Consider the following 19,722-nt stretch of genomic DNA (forward strand, 5'->3'; position numbering starts at 1 on the left):
TCAATTTGATTTGAATCAATCTCAAAATCTCTTTGTGGATCTCTCTCTTCTGGTATCTTTTATTCTTGGATATATTTGTGTTTTGCAAGAATCTTATCTTCTAAAAAGATTGTTTTAAGAAACATTTTCAAAGTGTATTAATAAATCAATTGAAATTTTAATCACCAATTCACCCGTTTGGTATGATAAAATCATATTTTCTTTACAACATCCTCCACTCTAGATAACAACAGATCATACAACCAATGCTCACACTACCAACTAATCCTAAAATTGTTAATCCTCCTCTTGTAGCAATCATACCTTATTATAGTTGTTATGGCTACTTCCACTTGCAAATATTGCTAAAACTTGGTTATTGCTACTCCAATTCACAAAATTGTCTCACATTCATACTTGGACACACTTGTATTTATTTCCACATCTTCTTTCTTAAGCACACTTTGAGATATAAGAGTACCTGCTTTTTTTTTTTTACAATGTTGTAACTCCTTATTTATTACTATTAATATCCTTACTTTAATCTCTTTGCATGAAAATAAGATTCCTTCTTTGCACACAATAGGTTTAACACCTCATATTCCCCAATATTGTTATCCTAACAAACTATAGAGTCCCAAAAACCTCAATTACAACTTCACGTTCTTTTAAGATCACTCTTCTATTATTATTTAAGACTTTTATATTACCTCATCCTATATTTTTCCTTGTAACACCTTCCATAATCCATAAATTAATCACATTCATGTGTCAATGCCAAGTCATAGAAAATAACATCATTGTATAAACTGGTGATAGTTTAAGGATTTAACCTTATTAGGTCTTCGCATAATCAATCCCCACATGAAGAATTGATTTTAGGGAGAATTTTCTCCTTCCATATTGCTATAAAAATGGTGTTTGATGGGTTAATTATTTTAATCTTTTGGATACTATTAAGTTTATTTGATTGAGTATACTCCATTATTTCCTCCTTCTAACAATCTGCATACCTCTACAACTTCTTCATTTCCATTCTCGTTTAAGATTTAACAATTGATTCTCCCATTCAAACAGATTTCTCCTTCAACTAAAATTTCACTCTCATTTGTCACCAATTCATGCTCTTGTTTTGCTTATCTCATAATATTTTAGAGTTGGTAAACAACATGCCATAAGATTATTTAAAGCTCTATGTTTTGCTTATCTCATGATATTTTAGAGTTGGTAAACAACATGCCATAAGATTATTTTAACCTCTATGTTTTGTTTCTGTTGCCCATACCAAACATCAATACAAAATTTCAACTTTTTTCCATACCCTAACTTCCAAGACATATCATTATCAAACTACCTTAGTTTTGAATCCTCCACCTCCATTTACCCAACAATGGTTCACTTAACATAGAAATGTTTTTATCTCCATCCCATATTCTTTTGGCCAACATACTTAATCCACTTAACACAATGAATCTTTTTTTTTTCTCTTCCATTCCACCTCACAAAAAAATTGTTTTAAATCTATATTACCTTCCTAATCACCAACTCAAACATTATGAAGAATGGCATGTAGTAATTTGGAAGAGATGCGAACACTAAGTCAAATACACAAATATTTTTTTTCAATTTTTTTCAATAAGAACTCTATTAAAAATATTTCAATTTATTATTTATTTAAAATTTAATGGTTAAGAAAATGTTAGTATCTTGTTTAGCATGTTAGTTGAGAAAGTCTATAAAGAGCAAAAACTTACCTGCTTCTTCGTTATACATTCCCCTCGTCACTATTTAAAGTCAACGAAAGAAGCTACACAGCAAGAAAACATGGCAGCGGTGGCCGGAGCATCCTCGTCGGTGATTAAAGTGGCGGCGCTTTCCGGTTCTCTTCGGAAAGGCTCTTACAACAGAGGTCTCGTTCGCGCTGGTTGGTTTCTGCAACACACTCTAACTTCATTCATTCGTTTTGATTTTTAATTTATTTCGGGTTGAGTTTGATAGCGATTGAACTGAGCAAAGCAAGCAGTGTGGGACTTCAGATCGAGTACGTTGATATTTCGGCTTTGCCCTTTCTGAACACGGATCTTGAGATAAACGGCACTTATCCATCAGCAGTTGAAGCCTTTCGGCAGAAGATTCTTGCGGCTGATAGCATCCTCTTTGCTTCCCCTGAATACAATTACTCTGTCACAGGTACCTCTGCACCTCCCCAAAATACTGCTAAAACATTTTCTGTGATACTGATACCATGTTGTTCTTTAGGGATTGTGAAGCGATTTCTTGAAAATAGAAAAATGTAGAGAAATTATCCAAATGTCTGGAAGTTTTTTTAGGGCTAGTTAATCAAGTAAATTCTCTGCAAGTAACATACAAGAGGATAAAGATAAAGAGAATACACTTTCAAATGTTCTTGACTTGAGTTTTGGAAATTACTTAATGGACTTTGACTAGACTACATCATGGGAATTATACCTACCAATATTGTTATACTTACCACATAATTATTAGGTCATAAGATATAAAATCAACTGTTATATCCTTGAAAATTATGTGCAGGATTAGTATTTTCAAGAGTATAATGAAAGATATTCTGTATGAGAGTTGTGTTATGTTGAAGAGTGATTTTTTGAAAATAAGAAAATAGAAGGATATGAACAAAATGTTAGAGATATTTTTTTTTAAAGTTAGTCAAGTAAATAGTCTATGAATTCTTGGAATCACCTTAGAGACTTTAACTAAAACAAAAACTAAAATACACTATCTTTTCTGTTTTTTTCTTCTCTTTTCTTTTTGGATTTCGTATTTGAGACTTGAAAAAAAAGTTTAATTATTTTAGTGATGTTGACATTTTATTCATTACATTAACCCCTAAATTGTTTTAGAATATAACCATGTTTATATTGATTATTGTAAATGTTAAAAAAATGGTATTACATGTAGTAGAAAAAAAATTGAAGTGTTATTGTAATCTATTTTTGTTATTATTATTGGTGGTGGTAGGTAAATAACTGTTTGAGTTGAAGGTGTAAAATATATTTCAAAGTGACAGGATTTGGTATATATTCTTGTATTGTCTTTCAAGACTCAAAATTTATTTTTGCTTGTAAACTCAAACTTGACTGAAATCATAATGTAATTGTGTCTTGTTAACTATGATCATACCTCATTACAAAGAATTGAAACAAAGAATTGAAATCTTAATGTAACTGTGTCCTTGTTAGTTATAATCATACCTTATTGCTAAAGAATAAGAGATTGAAAACCAGAGTAAAAGGCATGTATACTTTGACTTATTGAAGGTCCACTAAAAAATGCAATTGACTGGGCATCAAGAGCACCAAATGTTTGGGCTGGTAAACCTGCTGCCATAGTGAGTGCTGGAGGAGGCTTTGGTGGGGGAAGATCACAATATCATCTTCGCCAAATTGGAGTATTTTTGGATCTTCATTTCATCAATAAACCTGAATTCTTCATCAATGCATTCCAGCCACCAGCAAAGTTTAACAGTGATGGTGACCTGATTGATGAAGAAGCCAAGAATAAGTTGAAGGAAGTCCTTCTGTCTTTGAAGGCATTTACCCTTAGACTTCAAGGGAAAAATTGAAACAACCATCATTCCCAAATATTGTTGAAATAAGCTTTGGATTTTGGCTCATTCCTTTTATGACTGCATAACAACTGTGATCTGCAGAGACAAGAATGCATTAATGTCCTTTACACTATATTTTTAACCAGTGTCTTTTGACATTTTTCTTTTATACATGTGAGCCAAAAAGTGTGTGAAATTCAGAGGAAAAGAATTTCGGAAAAAAAAGTGTAAAACAAAAGAAAATGAGAGAACTATATAAGAAATGAAGTGAAAAAAAAGGTTATTTGATTGAAAATAAATAAAGAGAGATTATTTTTATTGTAATATTAACATATTTAATTAATTTATTGATATAACCTACTCTAATCACATATATTGAAATCATTTGTTAGTTTTTTCATTTTTAGAAATGATCTCTTCATATTTTTTTCTTATTTTTGAATTGTTTCTTCATCTTCTTCTCTCATTTGTATTCTTCATTCTTTATCTATGAAGAATATGTTCAATTCATGATGAACTGACTTATGTACTAATCATTTTGAAGTTTCAAGTTTGTTGTTCTTTCTAATTTTATATTTATACTTTATAACTCACGAAATCAATTCTGAATTGAATTTTGTACTAATATTTTAAAGTTTCAAGTTTCTTCTTCTTTCTAATTTTATATTTATATTTTGTGATTGTAGTTTATATTTCCTTATTTTATAATTATATACAAATTAGATGGAATGATATTTTAATTTGATTATAATTTTTATGATTTCATGAAGTTGTTCTTTTGAATTACTTAAACCAATCACTACAAGAAAATTATAAAATAAAAACTAATTTGTAGAAATCAAAATAATTAGTTGCAATAGTAACTAAATTAGAGACCATTTTAGAAACTAGAAAGAAATTTGGTTTCTAAATGATTGCTAAATAGTTTCTAAATTGGTATCTAATTAGCAACCAAGGTTTTCGCTACCAAATTTAGAAACTAAATAATTGGTAGTTAAAACATTAGTTGCTAATTAGATACCAATTTAGAAACTATTTAACAATAATAGGAAATAATAGAAACTAATTTAGAAATCAATTTTTTTTAGTTTATAAAATAGTCTCTATTTTAGTTCCTATTGTAACTAATTATTATAATCTCTAAAAATTGGTTTCTATTTCATGATTTCCTTGCAGGGAATGTTGTGAATTGGTTTTTCATTTTTCTTAAATTTAGTTTTCAAATTCTGTTGTTTTTAATTTTGTTTCATTTTAAAGATAATACCAAATTAATTTTTATAAAATGAATATTAAAGATTCTTTTTTATTCATGATAAAGATGCATCAAAATCCTTTCTAATAAAAAAAATCAACTAGTTTCTTTAACATTTGTCTTTTATATAAGTGTGCGGAAAAAGTATGGTCAACTTCGTACTTGAAATAAAAACCATCGCTATAATATGAATTATAAATTTGTTTTTTGTGGGAAAAATTATATAAATCTTCAAATAATTGAAGATAAAAAATTTAGCAGCTAAAGATATAAATGACGACCTTTTGTGCTATAGCAGCCTCCTCCAACCAACCCAATACAATTTTTTTATATTAAAAGTCTAAAAAATTGAATTCAAAGTAGTACAAAAGGTCGTCATTAACAACGTTGACCTCAACATAATTGATTTGAATGATTACTATATATCAATAAAGATTCTTTACACACAAAAAGTAATCCACTTTCCTTTAATAACCCTTTATTTGTTTAAATTAAAAATAAAAATAAAATATTAATTTATTAAATTGTTAAATAAATATTTTCTACTGCTCTATTATATATATATATATACACACATCATAACATTGACTCACACACATCAAAAGAACAGAACATGGCGTCGGTGATTAAGGTGGTTGCGCTCTCAGGCTCCCTCCGGAAAGGCTCTTACAACACCGGCCTCATTCGTTCTGGTTCCTACCATCCCTTTCTCTTTTTCATCACTTTATTTGTGTTTTTAGAATCCCAGAAGTATGTTTGATGGTCTTTTCTCCTCCATTCACTGTGAAGTATGTCTGTAAAGACACTTCAATGTTTAAATCAGTTTGGATGATGGATAAAATATCTGTAAAGACACTTCAATGTTTAAATCAGTTTGGATACTAAAAGTGTTTAGTAAATTTAGATTAGAAAAGTTATTACTCTTTATGAGAATATTACCTTATCTATAGCCTTCTATTAGACTTCTTGACTTAATGAAGTTAACTCAGACCCAATAACTATTAATATTATGTAACTATCCACTAATCATAAGTTAGTCTAATTAATCAACTAGACAGATAAATGAAAATGGAAGTTTTGCCATGCCATAGGTTGAACTGTGTTGTTACTTTGGTTGGATGTATTTTAGGTTTTTAGTATGGATAGTGTTTTTGTTTGTTGGTTTTGTGGTTTTTGTTAGATGTTGGATATTATATCTCTTGTATAAGGGCTGATGAACCTTCGAAGTGATTCACATTTATTTATTTGTTATGGTTGATATAAAAGAAAAAAAAAACTTTGATTTGATGTAGCTATTGAGCTAAGCAAAGGAGGAGGGGTTGAAGGAATCGAAATTGAGTACATTGATATTTCAGATTTGCCTTTTCTGAACACTGATCTTGAGAACGATGGAACTTTTCCCTCAGAAGTTGAAGCTTTTCGCCACAAGATTGCTGCAGCTGATGGCGTTCTCTTTGCTTCCCCTGAATACAATTATTCTGTCTTCTCTTATCATCACCAGATTTAACTCAATATAATTTTTCCTTAGGTTCAAATTGGATTGTTTTCCGCAATGAATCCATTTCAAAAAGATTTTGCAATAAATTCATTTCAAAATAATCTTTGTAAATAAATCTATAAAAGCATTCTTTATCAACAGAAATGTTCAGGTTTCTGTTCAGATTATATAGTTTTTGAAAAATCAAATTTGCAATATAAAATAATATCACCCATGTTAGAAAATCAGTTACAATTTGGCTGTAGTGTTGATTGATCTTATATTGATTAAAGAAAAATATATTTTATAACATATAATTAACATATATAACTGAGTTAAATCTAAAGTATAAGTTGATTTTATAAGATTGATTTTATAAGTTAATTTTAAATCTATGTAGTATAGATATTGATATGGATATTGATTTGATACAGATACGGAGATACGTATAATATCTAAAATGTAAAATAAAATACGAAACACGAATTTACATATTATATAATTATGAATTATATAAATTAATAATAAAAAATTATATAATAAATTTATGTTTTTTGAAAATTAATGTATTTTTTTATTTTTAAGATTGTATTATAACTGTACTAGAATTGTCAGAAATCCAACAAATATTTTTTGAATTTGACACTTCACCAATACATATAGTACGAATGTCGATGTCTAATATGTGTGTGACACAGACATAATATTTAAGAGACGCGTAAACCTCTTAGGTTACAACTTTTTCTTTAATGTTAGGTCCATTAAAGAATGCAATTGACTGGGCATCAAGACCACCAAATGTTTGGGCTGATAAAGCTGGTGCCATTGTAAGTGCTGGAGGAGGCCATGGTGGAGCAAAATCACATTATCATCTTCGCCAAATTGGAGTGTTTTTGGATCTTCATTTCATCAACAAACCTGAATTCTTCATCAATGCATTCCAGCCACCACCAAAGTTCAACAGTGATGGTGACTTGATTGATGAAGATGCTAAGAACAGGTTGAAGGAAATCCTTCTCTCCTTGAAGGCATTCACCCTAAGACTTCAAGCAAAAAATTGAACCAACTCCAAAAAATTGTTGCAATAAGCTATGCAATTTTTAACTATATTCCCTTCTTTTTCTGTTTTACTTAAAATAATTATATGATATTAATCTTGTAGTTTCAATTGTATCAACTCTGCTCTTTAGTATCTCAAATGTCCAATTTCAGTTTTCCTATTTTAATTTTGTGAATTCAGTTATCCAAGTATTTTAATCATACAAAGTTGAAGAAATTATTTTATAGAACCATAAACTAAAATTCTTGTTGAACAATTATTTAAAACAAAACTTGTTTTTGGACGTTATAACCTAAAAAATTATACACAATTTTCTAATAGATTTTATTCATAACATTGGTTAAGAATTTGACACACATAATTTTTTTTATGAATAACACTTTAAAGATTCGTTTTTAATCATGATAGAGATGCACCAAAACCCTTTATTATTTAAAAAGAATAAACTAGTGTCATTAACATTTGTCTTTTATATGTGCGCCAAAAAGTGTGGTTAACTTTGTACTAGAAAGCTAAAACCATCGTTATAATATGAATTATAAATTTGTTTTTGGTGGGAAAAATGATATATTTGTTTGGCAAATAATTGAAGATAACAAATTGAGCAGCCTAAATTTCGTTTGTTTGCGTTGTCATCTTATCACCAATGCCAAAGAACAATTTCTACTCGTCCAGATAATCTCCACTATGGACTCATCACAATCATGAATCTAACATTTATTAGAATATAGACTTTTAAATATGAATAAATTTTGTTTTACACTGCAAATAGGAAAGATAATTACTCTACAACTTCTTCTTTTTTTAAATATTATATTATAGTAAAATAATAATTTATTTAAGGGTCAAATGAATATAATTGGTATCAAGGTATCATTCCTTTTATAAATATAAATCAACTTCACAAAACATAGTTGTAAGGTAAAATTTATAATTATTTATATATTATAATTTTATCCTTTTTTTTATATGAACTTTTTCAATATCTTTTCCGGTTGAGGAATATATATCTTAAGTATGACATTATATATTTGTGGGTAGTTTGACAATAAAGTGATAGTTGGTTAAACAATAGACCTAACAAACCTCACAAAGATAAGTTCTAATATCATATTAGCAAGTAAATTTTAAGTTTAATTCAATATTGCTAAACTAACTTGTAAGGTAAGATTTATATTCACTTATAGTATAATTTAACTTTATTTCTAGTCAATGTAAACTCTTCAACACTTTTCATACTCAAAATATTGTAAGTGGTTCCCTGTACGAGTGATCTCTTGTGTATTTATAAAAATAAAGAGATGACAACTCTCTTTCATATCTCTCAAATCTAAGCGTCACACATAAAGACATTCTCGCTTCCAATAAAAATCATCTTCACGACATGATTATTATACCACCACCAAAAGAGGATGAAGTAGGTCTTTTCTAAATTTCAACAAATTTAATACCTTGACCTTGGGCCACGAGGTAACTAATATGTGAATTATGATCAAGATATCAACTATATGCACAAAATTGATTACTTCTAAAAACAATGTTGTAGGTCAAGATGATGTTGACCATGAATTGTCACATTTCTCAATAGATACATGAGTCATCTTGAGGGTTAAAATGATAGCAACCATGAATTGTCATGTTTTCCACCAGATATACGATTTTTTTTAGTATTGAAATGATATTGATCTTGAATTCTCACATCTTTAAGTATATACATGAACTTTGTGGTTATACATGCTATGGAGAAAGCTCAAAAGAAGGGGCTTATTAATGTTTGGCTAGAATGTGATTCTGTTTTGGTTTGTGTTGCGTTTACTGCTAGAACCAATGTTCCTTGGATGCTTTGTAATCGATGGAATACTTGTCTTAATCACTATGCAAAAATCAGGTTTAGGGTTACTCATATTTTTTCGTGAAGGGAATGTGTGTGCTGATAAGTTGACTAATTTAGGATTTATTCATAGAGAATCTTTTCATTGGTATAATAGGCCACCATCTAGTCGGTTCTTAGAATTCTTTATGAATAACTATAATCTACCTATGTATCGTGTTTGTTAACATATGAGTTTTGGTCTAGTCCCCATATTTTTGTTTTTTTTTTCTTTTTTAATAATATTTTTTTCATGTGATGACAAATAATTGTTGTTACTTGAAGTGTCAGCATAGTACTGTCTACCATAAAAACTTTTATTTTTAAAAAAAAAGTATATACATGGACTTACACTCTTAAAGACGAAAGCTTCTCGAATATAAGGAACAAATTTATTGTTATTGGTTAAGATGATTTTGATCCATAAATACTAACATCTCGACCTCAATAATATAACTTGTAATTAGGCAAATAATTATATACTTAAACTCTAATAATGTCTTAGAGACAATTTGGTTACTTAGTTTACTCCTATTCAAGGAAAGGAAAGACAAAATAAAGATTTATAAATATAACAATCCAAAGTATGTATTGTTCATTAATTAAACATTTATTAATATACCTAATTTTTTAGGTATACCTTTCCAAAAACACTCACCATAGGTATTAGAGGCGTAAATTTAAGATAATGAAGAAAGATCATATCACCCACCATATAAATATTAGAAAAAACACATTTAGATAAAGGAAAAAATTATGTCCTTCTAAAAATAAGAATACAAATAAAAATATTTTGATCTTATAACTTTATAATGAAAACAACAAAGTCTAAAATCTTAAAAATGTTTTAAACATCTTTTTAGTTAAGGATTGAGTCCTCTTTAAACTCCAATCTATTTACTTTTCACAATTAAGGTTATAGGGATGTGAACTGTTCGAACGAAAAATTGAGATGTTCACCTAACAAATAATTTCATCGAAAATCACGAGATTGTCATGATGATATCTTCACATATTAATAGAATGATTAAAGAGTGGAATGAAATGATTAAAGAGTGGAATGAAAAAGTAGAAAATAGTGTTGAGGGAATGTTTTGCATTGACATGTGTGGTCGTTAAATAGGGTGGAAGAGTGTTGGTAATTCATCATTCTTTTGTTATTCTTATTAAAGATAGAATGCTGCTGCAAATCATAGAATAACTCTGTTTTTCTTATTCTTTCTTCTCCATTAATAACATTTCTCATTTTCTTTATCTCATTCTATCTTCTTTTTTTTTCATTCAATGGGTTTGGAGAGTACTTAAAACAATTCATTCATTCTAATCAAATTCAATTTTATTTATGAATTATTATCAACGATTTTTTATTCATTCACTATTATATATCAATTTCTGTTATAGATATGTATTTATAAGTAAACTTAATGTTATATATGAATTATTATGTATAGATTTATATCCATAAATAAATTCAATATTATTTGAATTATTATTTACAAATTTATACTTATCAATAAATTCAATATTAAGTAAAATTATTAATCACTACTATTAATAATAATAATAATAATAATACTTATATTTATTACAAGTTTAATAATAATCTTAACATATTTACAAAGTTTATCAGTAATTATTTATTTATGAGATTTATTCCAATTCTCTTGTGAGCACTTTGTTAATAATATTAATAAAAATAATAATAATTTTTATTTTCTGATGAGTATAGTAGGTAATATGAAATTATATTTCCTAAAATAATATTACCTACAAATTTTTGTCATTTCTACCGATATTTTTAAAGTAAATCCAATTTCTTTTTAGGATCTAGACTTCTCCTAATTTTTATTTGATAATACTTTAATTGTTTTCAAAAAATAATTAAGCTATTGAAATGAATGCTATTTTTATATTTTTCAATATTAACTGACAATTTAATATTGATTTATAATTTTATATTTATTGCATAATTTTATATTATTTAATAATTAAAAATTAAAATAAAATGATAAATTATTACATTATCTACATCTATATGTTTTATTTAAAACTTAAACACTATTATATCTGCTTTTATAATTATATATATGCATATAGTTATAATAAAGGGAACTTCAAATTCTTTTGAAGGTGATAAAAAAATTTATTTGATAATTTTTAATTAAATTTGATGTTATTTGCATATAATTTTTTATAATTAATATTAATATTTTTTATAAAATTAGTAAGAAATGAGTTTCTGTACATTTTTATGTGAATTTTGAAAATTTTATTTATACTTAGAAGATTTGTTACTAGACTATTCATTTGTCGTAGTTTTGGACGTTAGGCTTATTAGATAATTTGACACAAATTTAAAATTCTAAAAACATATTATTAATATTTTTTTTGCTATAATTTTTTAATAACAAGAGATTTCATAATAATTTTTAATATTTTGAAAACGAAATATGAAAGAGAATATATCCAGACTAAATTGATGATTGGTAGATATATAATTTTATTCTGGCCCAAATAATACTCAACTTTTTAAATTACACATCAACATCTGAAGTCTTGGTGGTCCAAAACACTCCTATATCTTGACTTTTCATTATAATATAACAAAATTATTAAATAAAAACCAACACACCAAAATAATTAATTACTATATTTACTAAATTAGATATTATTTTAAAAATTAAAAAATTAATATTAAAATTAGTTTTTATTATTGATAAATAGTTTATAAATTATTATTTAATTAACTACCAACTTTATAATCTAAATAATTAGTAGCAAAAAATCTTAATAGCTAATTAAATATCAATTTAAAAATAATTTTTCAATAATAGAAACCAATTTACATATCAATATTTTTTTAGTCTTTAAAATAGTATCTAGTCTAGTCAATATAGTAACTAATTATTTTTTTTTAAATTAATTTCTATTTAATGATTTTATAATAGTGTTATTGAAAGTTTTGGACATATATACAATTCAAATGTTTAATTCTAAATTTGATAATTTTTTATATTTAACCAAAATTAAAAGGGTTTAAATAATCAGAAATAATTATTGCAAACTCCTAAATTTTAAAAACCTAGTTTAGGTTTTTACTGAAATTTTGAACTATTCGGTATGTTGTTCTAATTCTCTTGAGTTTTGGTGTTTTTCTAGTCCTTTTTAATTATTGTTTGCAATATTAAATAAGAAAAAAAATATTTTTGATGAATTATGTACTTAAGTTATGCTTAAAGTTGAGTAATACGAAAATAGGAAATTGGATAAGTAAGTTTATGGATGTATCGAATTACGACGTGAATGACACTTTTGTAAATAGCTTTGAAATAAATGATGGATGGTTGGTTTGATTGAAACTTGGACAAAGTTTTGGAATAGAAAGTTATTATAAATTAATTTTTGAAACTTGGTAAAATGAAAACGTTTAGTATAATTGATTTGATATATGTTTTGAATTCAAGATTTGCTCTTATTGAGTTGAAATGCTTGTAATAGGAAAGTTGTGCAATAGATGATTGTAATTGTCAACTTGTTAAGAATGTTTAAACTAATAAAAAGTTAGGTTTCTAACTGTACCAGCCAAGATTGAGTTGCAAGACAAAACGAACCTAAACGAATCAGACTTGCTGTTTTGCCCAACCTTGTAGGAACACAATCCTAAGATGTTGTCAAAGAAATTGGCTGGTGAAGGTTGCATGAAATAGGAGTAATCAACTTTTCTGTCACTGCCAAAACTTCTATTTCTTTGATCAATACTTTAGTGGCTTAACGTGTGGTCCCTTAGCCAATACACCAAACCAAGTGGAAAATATTAGCTTGCCAATGCATTTAGAATCAATTTCAAATGAAAATTTTGATATATGCACAAAAAATCAGATTTGACTAACCAGTTTGACTGTAATATAGAATTTTATTGAGAGGATGATGGTAGCAGTAGCCAAACCATAACAAAACTACAGAAACACAATGAAAAGCCAAAAGATTTTCGTGCTAATGATTTACACCACTTTCTTTTGTTTCATGCCCACTTCCTCTCATCAAGATACTGTTACTATTACCCCAAATCACTCCATACAGTATCATGACACCCTTGTTTCTTCAGCAGGAACCTTTGAAGCAGGATTTTTCGACTTTGGAAACTCAAGAAGACAATATTTTGGAATATGGTACAAGAGCATATCACCTAGGACTATTGTGTGGGTTGCCAACAGGAATGAGCCAGTACAAAACTCAACACCAGTTCTCAAACTTACTCAACAAGGAGATCTTCTCATTCTTGATGGCTCCAGAGGCATAGTGTGGTCCTCCTCCAACTCATCAAAAACTGCAGTGAAACCAGTTATGCAGCTTTTAGATTCAGGAAACCTTGTTGTGAGAGATGGAGAGAGCTCAGAGAATCTCTTGTGGCAAAGCTTTGATTATCCTGGAGACACTTTCCTTGCAGGAATGAAACTGAAAAGTGATTTTGTAACTGGTCCATGTCAGTATCTCACGTCTTGGAGGGACTATGAAGATCCAGCTGAAGGTGAGTTTTCTTATAAGATCGATACAAGGGGCTTTCCTCAACAAGTTACTACAACCGGAACCAATATTTTCTACAGCACAGGGCCTTGGAATGGCTATCATTTCAGTGGAGTTTGTTGGGACAGAATGCACAGATTCTTGAATTTCTCTTTGGAGTTCACTGACAAAGGGGTTTCTTATGAATATGAAACGTTGAACAGTTCATTGCTTACTATAACAATGCTCAAGCTCAATCCAACAGGGGTTACAGAGCGTTCTCTGTGGTCAAACAAAAAACAAAGTTGGGATATTGTAAGCACTCATCCAATAGACCAGTGTGAATATTTTGCAGCTTGTGGTGTCAACACTATCTGCAACAGTAATGATCTTCCAATATGTGAATGTTTGCAAGGTTTCACATCAAAGTTTCAGGCAAAGTGGGATCCCCATGATTGGTCTAGTGGTTGTGTGAGAAGAACAAAATTAAGTTGTGATTATGGAGATTGGTTTAAGAAGTACACAGGAATAAAGTTGCCAGAAACGTCTTCTTCCTGGTTTGACAGGAGCTTGAGCCTTGAGGAATGTGAGACATTGTGTTTGAGAAACTGCTCTTGTACTGCATATACAAATTCAGATATTAGAGATGGTGGGAGTGGTTGCTTGCTTTGGTTCCATGACATTGTGGACATGAGAACTCACACTGCTCGAGGACAAGAAATTCATATACGACTGCCATTTTCTGAACGTGGTATTTTCATTTCCAATTCCATCTTATGCCTTTTTGCCAGATTTGGTGTAAATACAATTTATGTTAAGTTGGAATTAATAGAAAAGAAGGAATGAAATGGAGTATTACTAGTTTCCATCACAGAATTGCATTCTATTCTCGAACGGAGTTGGAACCAAGAGAGTGTATTACTAGTCCGAATCGTTTTCTTGGTTCCAACTCTATTCGAGAACCTACATTCCATCAAATTTGTAAATTCTATTAGACAACTAATTGAATGAAATTATAACAATACTAGATTCTGCTTACCATCAACAAGCATACTATGGCCAAAAATAGTCCTGTGTCAGAAGTTGGAACTAAAGATTACAAATTAGCTTCCAAGTTGAAGCTGTCTGTATAACATGCCTTTCTCCTTTTTTGTTTTTCCCTGAATTGTAAGCTTAGAGCTACTTGTGGATTGACATTGATTTCATTCCTCAGATCAAAGAAGTAATAAGAGGGACCTAAATCCAAAGAGGCTTGCAGGGATTCTAGTAGGACTTGTTGCATTCATAATTGGACTAACAATTCTTTTGTGGGCGACTTCAAAGCGTATAAAAGCGATGAAGCTACCCAAGCCAGGTGAGGATTTTACAAGTTTTATAGTATTTTATATTATAATGAAGAAAGAACAACATTGAAATGAAATAGTATTTTTCAATTCTGAAGTTTGTTTTCTGCTTTACATTATAAGCACAAATATAATGTTAATTATAAGCAATTCATGTCCCCTACCATATTGGGAGTAGTGAAAAAAGCTATTTCGTGGAAGCACATGATGGAGAAGGAAGAGGACAGCTTACCAACAATATTCGATTTTTCAACCATTGATGTTGCCACAAATCATTTTTCTAACAGAACCAAGTTAGGAGAAGGTGGCTTTGGAACAGTACACAAGGTAGGTGGTCAAATTTATTCTTGGTTACCAAGTTATATTCATACTGATTTGTCAAGTATCAAATTTTCCAAAATAATTGTTAGGGCACATTGGTAGATGGACAAGAGATTGCAGTTAAGAGACTTTCAAAAACTTCTAGACAAGGAACTGAGGAGTTCAAAAATGAAGTGAAGTTGTTGGCAACACTTCAGCACCGTAATCTTGTAAAACTTCTTGGTTGTTCTATTCAACAAGATGAGAAGTTGTTGATCTATGAATTCATGCCCAACAGAAGCTTGGATTACTTTATTTTTGGTTTGGTCTTTCACACCCTTCAAATTTTTCTTTTGCTTTGGTGTTATTTCCATGCGAACTTGACAAAATGAATGTTGCTAGATACAATGCAAAGCAAATTACTAGATTGGACCAAGCGCTTGGAAATCATCGAGGGAATTGCTCGAGGTCTTATGTATCTTCATCAAGATTCTAGACTCAGAATAATACACAGAGATATCAAAACAAGTAACATTCTTCTTGATAACGATATGATTCCAAAGATATCAGATTTTGGATTAGCAAGAATATTTGGAGGAGATCAAGCTGAAGAAAAAACAAACAGAGTGATGGGAACATAGTAAGAAACTTCACTTTTGTTTAACAAAGCTATATGCCTATACTGCTACACAACCACTTTTCCTTACTTTGATATTGTTTTGCAGTGGCTATATGCCTATGCAGTGCATGGTTCTTTCTCAACCAAATCTGATGTTTTCAGTTTTGGTGTAATTGTTATTGAGATAATTAGTGGGAGGAAGAATCGTGGATTTCTTGACCCTCACCATCATCTTCTCAACCTTCTAGGCCATGTAAGCTTGAAGTGGATACTTGATAATATATTTTTCTATCTTTTCATACACTATTTCTTGATACCTTAGTATTAAAAAGTGGACTTTAAGTCTAACTCAATCCCATAAAACCGGCTCATGAAGTTTGCACCTACTTATATAAAATGAATTGTCATCATCTCTAGTCGATGTGTGAGATCTCCAACACACCCCCTCATGCCAAGAGTGACAGCTCGTGCGTGGGATAACATATTATAGGTGGTCCGATAACGGTCCGATAGCGAGTGACACGATAGACCCAACAAACACTCGCTAGGATAGGCTTTAAATGGTTCTGATACCATATTATTAAGTGAACTTTAAGCCTAACTCAATCCCATAAGTCGGTTTTATGAGGTTGAGTTATGCTTAAAGTCCACTTCGTAATATGGTATCAGAGTCATTTAAAGCCTATCCTAGGGAGTGTTTGTTGAGCTTATCAGGTCACTCGCTATCGGGTCATTATCGAACCACCCATAATATGTTATCCCACGCACGATCTGTCCCTCTCGGCGTGAGAAGGATGTGTTGGAGATCTCACATCGACTAGAGATTAAGACATTTTATTGTATATAAGTAGATGTAAACCTCACCTCATGAGTTGGTTTTATGGGGTTAAGTTAAGCTTAAAGTTCACTAGATTTTGAGTAGGGAAAGAACTGAGTCTTTTATGCCTTTTTGTCATTTTTAGGCGTGGAGATTATGGATTGAAGAAAGGCCATTGGAGTTAATAGATGACATATTAGAAGATGGTGCAGCCTTATCTGTAGAAATATTACGGTGTATTCAAGTGGGTCTGTTGTGTGTACAACAGAATCCAGAAAATAGGCCTAACATGTCATCTGTTGTATTGATGTTAAATGGCGAGAAGTTACTACCAAAACCAACCCAACCTGGATTCTATATAGGTAAAGATAATAAATCTGACACTGGATCTTCAAAGCAATATGAAAGTTTTTCAGTAAATGAAGTTTCAATGTCATCCTTAGGGGCTAGATAGAACATCATTTTCCAGTAATGATATAGATGTATAAATGAAATACTGTTCAAATGTGCAGAAACTTGTGTATATGTTGTATGTGTTCTTCATTTTTTGTAGTTAAATTTTTTAAGTGCAAAACTTATTACTCTGTCATCACCAAGATTGTTTACAGTGTCCACAAGGGTTTTTCTGTGTTAACATGTCATCAATATGAAATAATATGAAATAGAAAAGACAATTAATCCAATCAAATTTATAATAAACATAAAAGACAATATCTCTTTCATAGTATTCGCATTAAATTAACGTACATCAAACTTTATTTTATTTCTTTTATGATAATCCACTTTACATGATGATGTACAATATATTACCATAAATCACAATAAAACTTGTGTTGATGATATATTTAAATTTTTTATTTTGTTAACATATTAAAAGAAAATATTTCCTAACTTATATGTCTGTTAAAATAAATTATTGCATTCCATTAATATGAATTAGTATGATGACTTTGGTGGACTTGATGGGGTGGGTCAAAGTAGACTAACTCGTTCAAACTAAATTCTTGTGGTCTAAATATGAATGTTTGGTGGTGGTGAGATTTTTTCTTTGATTATATTGGAATTTTTTTTGGTCCAAGTGCGTAATTGAGGTAGGTGTTCTATATTTGTGTGGCTGTTTTTTGGGATCTCAATTACGACAATGCATGAAATCTCCATTGATTTTGTGTTTCTAGTTTTGTTTTGTTTTATATTTACCATTTTGTATTTCATATTTATTTTTCATATTCTAAATTTGTTTTATCTATTTTGGTGTATTTTTGTAGTTTCACACGATTCGGTAAACGTTATTAAAATAGCTAGAAATTGATTTTTTACCTAATGCTTTTTTTATAGAAACTTCTTATAGTGTATATTTGATAATAGATTCCTTATATTTGATAGAATAGTTATATATTTTGAGATACAAAAATTTAGTAAAGAAAAATCTCAAATACTCATAACTTTTCCTAGAGAGTTCAAGTCGATACACAATTAAAATGAAAGTTACTCAAATTATTTAGTGTCCACAAAACTCCAATGCAATTAAAGAAGAGTGTACACCACCGTAAAATACCTACAACCATTATGTAATCCAATTCACGGTGTAATTAAGACAATTTCACCAAACAAAATTAATTACAATTAAAAAACATTCAAATCATAGAAAACCAAATTTCAATCAGAGAACCAAAAATCAAGCTAGAAAATTAGAAAGTCATAAAAGAAAGTAATGAAATGTAGAAAACTAAATGGCATCATTGAAAAGTAAAGTGATTAAGAGAAGAATGAACCAATTGGAAATAGAAAGGATTGAGATTGAAATGAGCTCATCATGGTAATGATAACACACTACAACACTACTACAAGAAAAATTAGTTTTTATTTGTGACTATTTTTTTTATCACTTTTTGTTTATAATAGTGAAAAAACTAAAAATAATATCACAATAAGTATATTAAAAAATTAAGAATATATATCATAAATAATTACTAAAAAGTTATACGGTGTCATGCTTTCATAAGTGAATAGAAAACATTATAGAGAATCTCTATCAAAGCACCAAATTTTGAAATAAAGGATTATGAAGTGTTTGAATCAACTATGCAATGGAGTGATTCTTTGCACATTTAGCTAAGATTCTCACGTAAACCAAGTTATGCCATGAAAGGTTGCACATGAAAGAAAAGTCAAAATGAGTGAAAAAAAAGCACATGTAGGAAAAGGACAAAACAAGTTTAAGTCAAACTCATACCATTTTGGCAATTTCACTTTCAACTTGTATTCATCACTTTGAATTTTGATAAATTTTCCCGTAACTATGTTATATATATATTGATATTTTCTTATTGGGACCTTGGTATTTTCTATTTCTACTTAATACTGATATTTTCTTTGTGTGCTTATTGGTATTTTCTTTGTGCGCTTATTGCTAGACTTAATCTAATCAATAAAATCTTGAATTTGATTTTTAAATTTAACTAGAAAATATTTCTGAAAATCTGACGTAAACAAATCTGAAAATCTAACTTAAACAAAAATATTCGATATATTTTAATGTTAGTAATAGATTTCAATTTATCGATTACTTTACAACACATCCGATCTTAATGCTGGGTTTGCTAGCTAAGGAATCATTGTTTAGGAATACCGTGTGTGTATGCTTTAGTCAATCAGTATCAAATAACCTTTTGGTTATATTTAAAATATAATGCAAGTTCAACGTGTCCATGGAATGAAGCAAAAACAGTATAATAAAGTAAATGTTTTGATTAATTTAAATATTTTAAGACTCTTTCCCACCAAAAGCAAAAGCTGCACAATAAAACAAAAATCTGAAAAATATGGACCGTTACATGACCTATTGCTTTTTAGTAAAACATTTCATTTAATACAAAATCATTAATACATAGTTAATGAATTCAACGACCGACATGA

General features: G+C 29.2%; 2 protein-coding genes and 1 pseudogene across 2 annotated transcripts; all 3 read left to right on the top strand.

The window, feature by feature from the left end:
- Positions 1-1,737: 1,737 nt before the first annotated feature.
- Positions 1,738-3,734, top strand: LOC137834826 (NADPH:quinone oxidoreductase-like). Its single transcript, XM_068643035.1, is given in 4 exon segments — positions 1,738-1,903; positions 1,978-2,169; positions 3,276-3,570; positions 3,572-3,734. Coding segments are annotated over 4 exon segments (624 nt in total). The 5' UTR covers positions 1,738-1,803; the 3' UTR covers positions 3,609-3,734.
- Positions 3,735-5,368: 1,634 nt separating this feature from the next.
- Positions 5,369-7,520, top strand: LOC137834827 (NADPH:quinone oxidoreductase-like). Its single transcript, XM_068643036.1, has 3 exons — positions 5,369-5,509; positions 6,110-6,297; positions 7,026-7,520. Exons 1-3 carry the CDS (start codon positions 5,431-5,433, stop codon positions 7,353-7,355), a joined length of 597 nt encoding a protein of 198 aa, XP_068499137.1. The 5' UTR covers positions 5,369-5,430; the 3' UTR covers positions 7,356-7,520.
- Positions 7,521-13,142: 5,622 nt separating this feature from the next.
- On the top strand, positions 13,143-17,381 carry LOC137834819 (G-type lectin S-receptor-like serine/threonine-protein kinase At4g27290; annotated as a pseudogene).
- Positions 17,382-19,722: the final 2,341 nt, after the last annotated feature.

Source organism: Phaseolus vulgaris, chromosome 5 (genome assembly GCF_000499845.2).
Source record: "Phaseolus vulgaris cultivar G19833 chromosome 5, P. vulgaris v2.0, whole genome shotgun sequence".
Lineage (NCBI taxonomy): Eukaryota > Viridiplantae > Streptophyta > Magnoliopsida > Fabales > Fabaceae > Phaseolus > Phaseolus vulgaris.

Excerpts from the sequence above, each read along its gene's own strand:
- LOC137834827 (XM_068643036.1), top strand. The coding sequence starts at position 5,431 with ATGGCGTCGGTGATTAAGGTGGTTGCGCTCTCAGGCTCCCTCCGGAAA. Across the intron at positions 5,510-6,109 it reads CACCGGCCTCATTCGTTCTG|CTATTGAGCTAAGCAAAGGA; the intron begins GTTCCTACCATC and ends GATTTGATGTAG. Across the intron at positions 6,298-7,025 it reads CCCCTGAATACAATTATTCT|GTTACAACTTTTTCTTTAAT; the intron begins GTCTTCTCTTAT and ends TAAACCTCTTAG.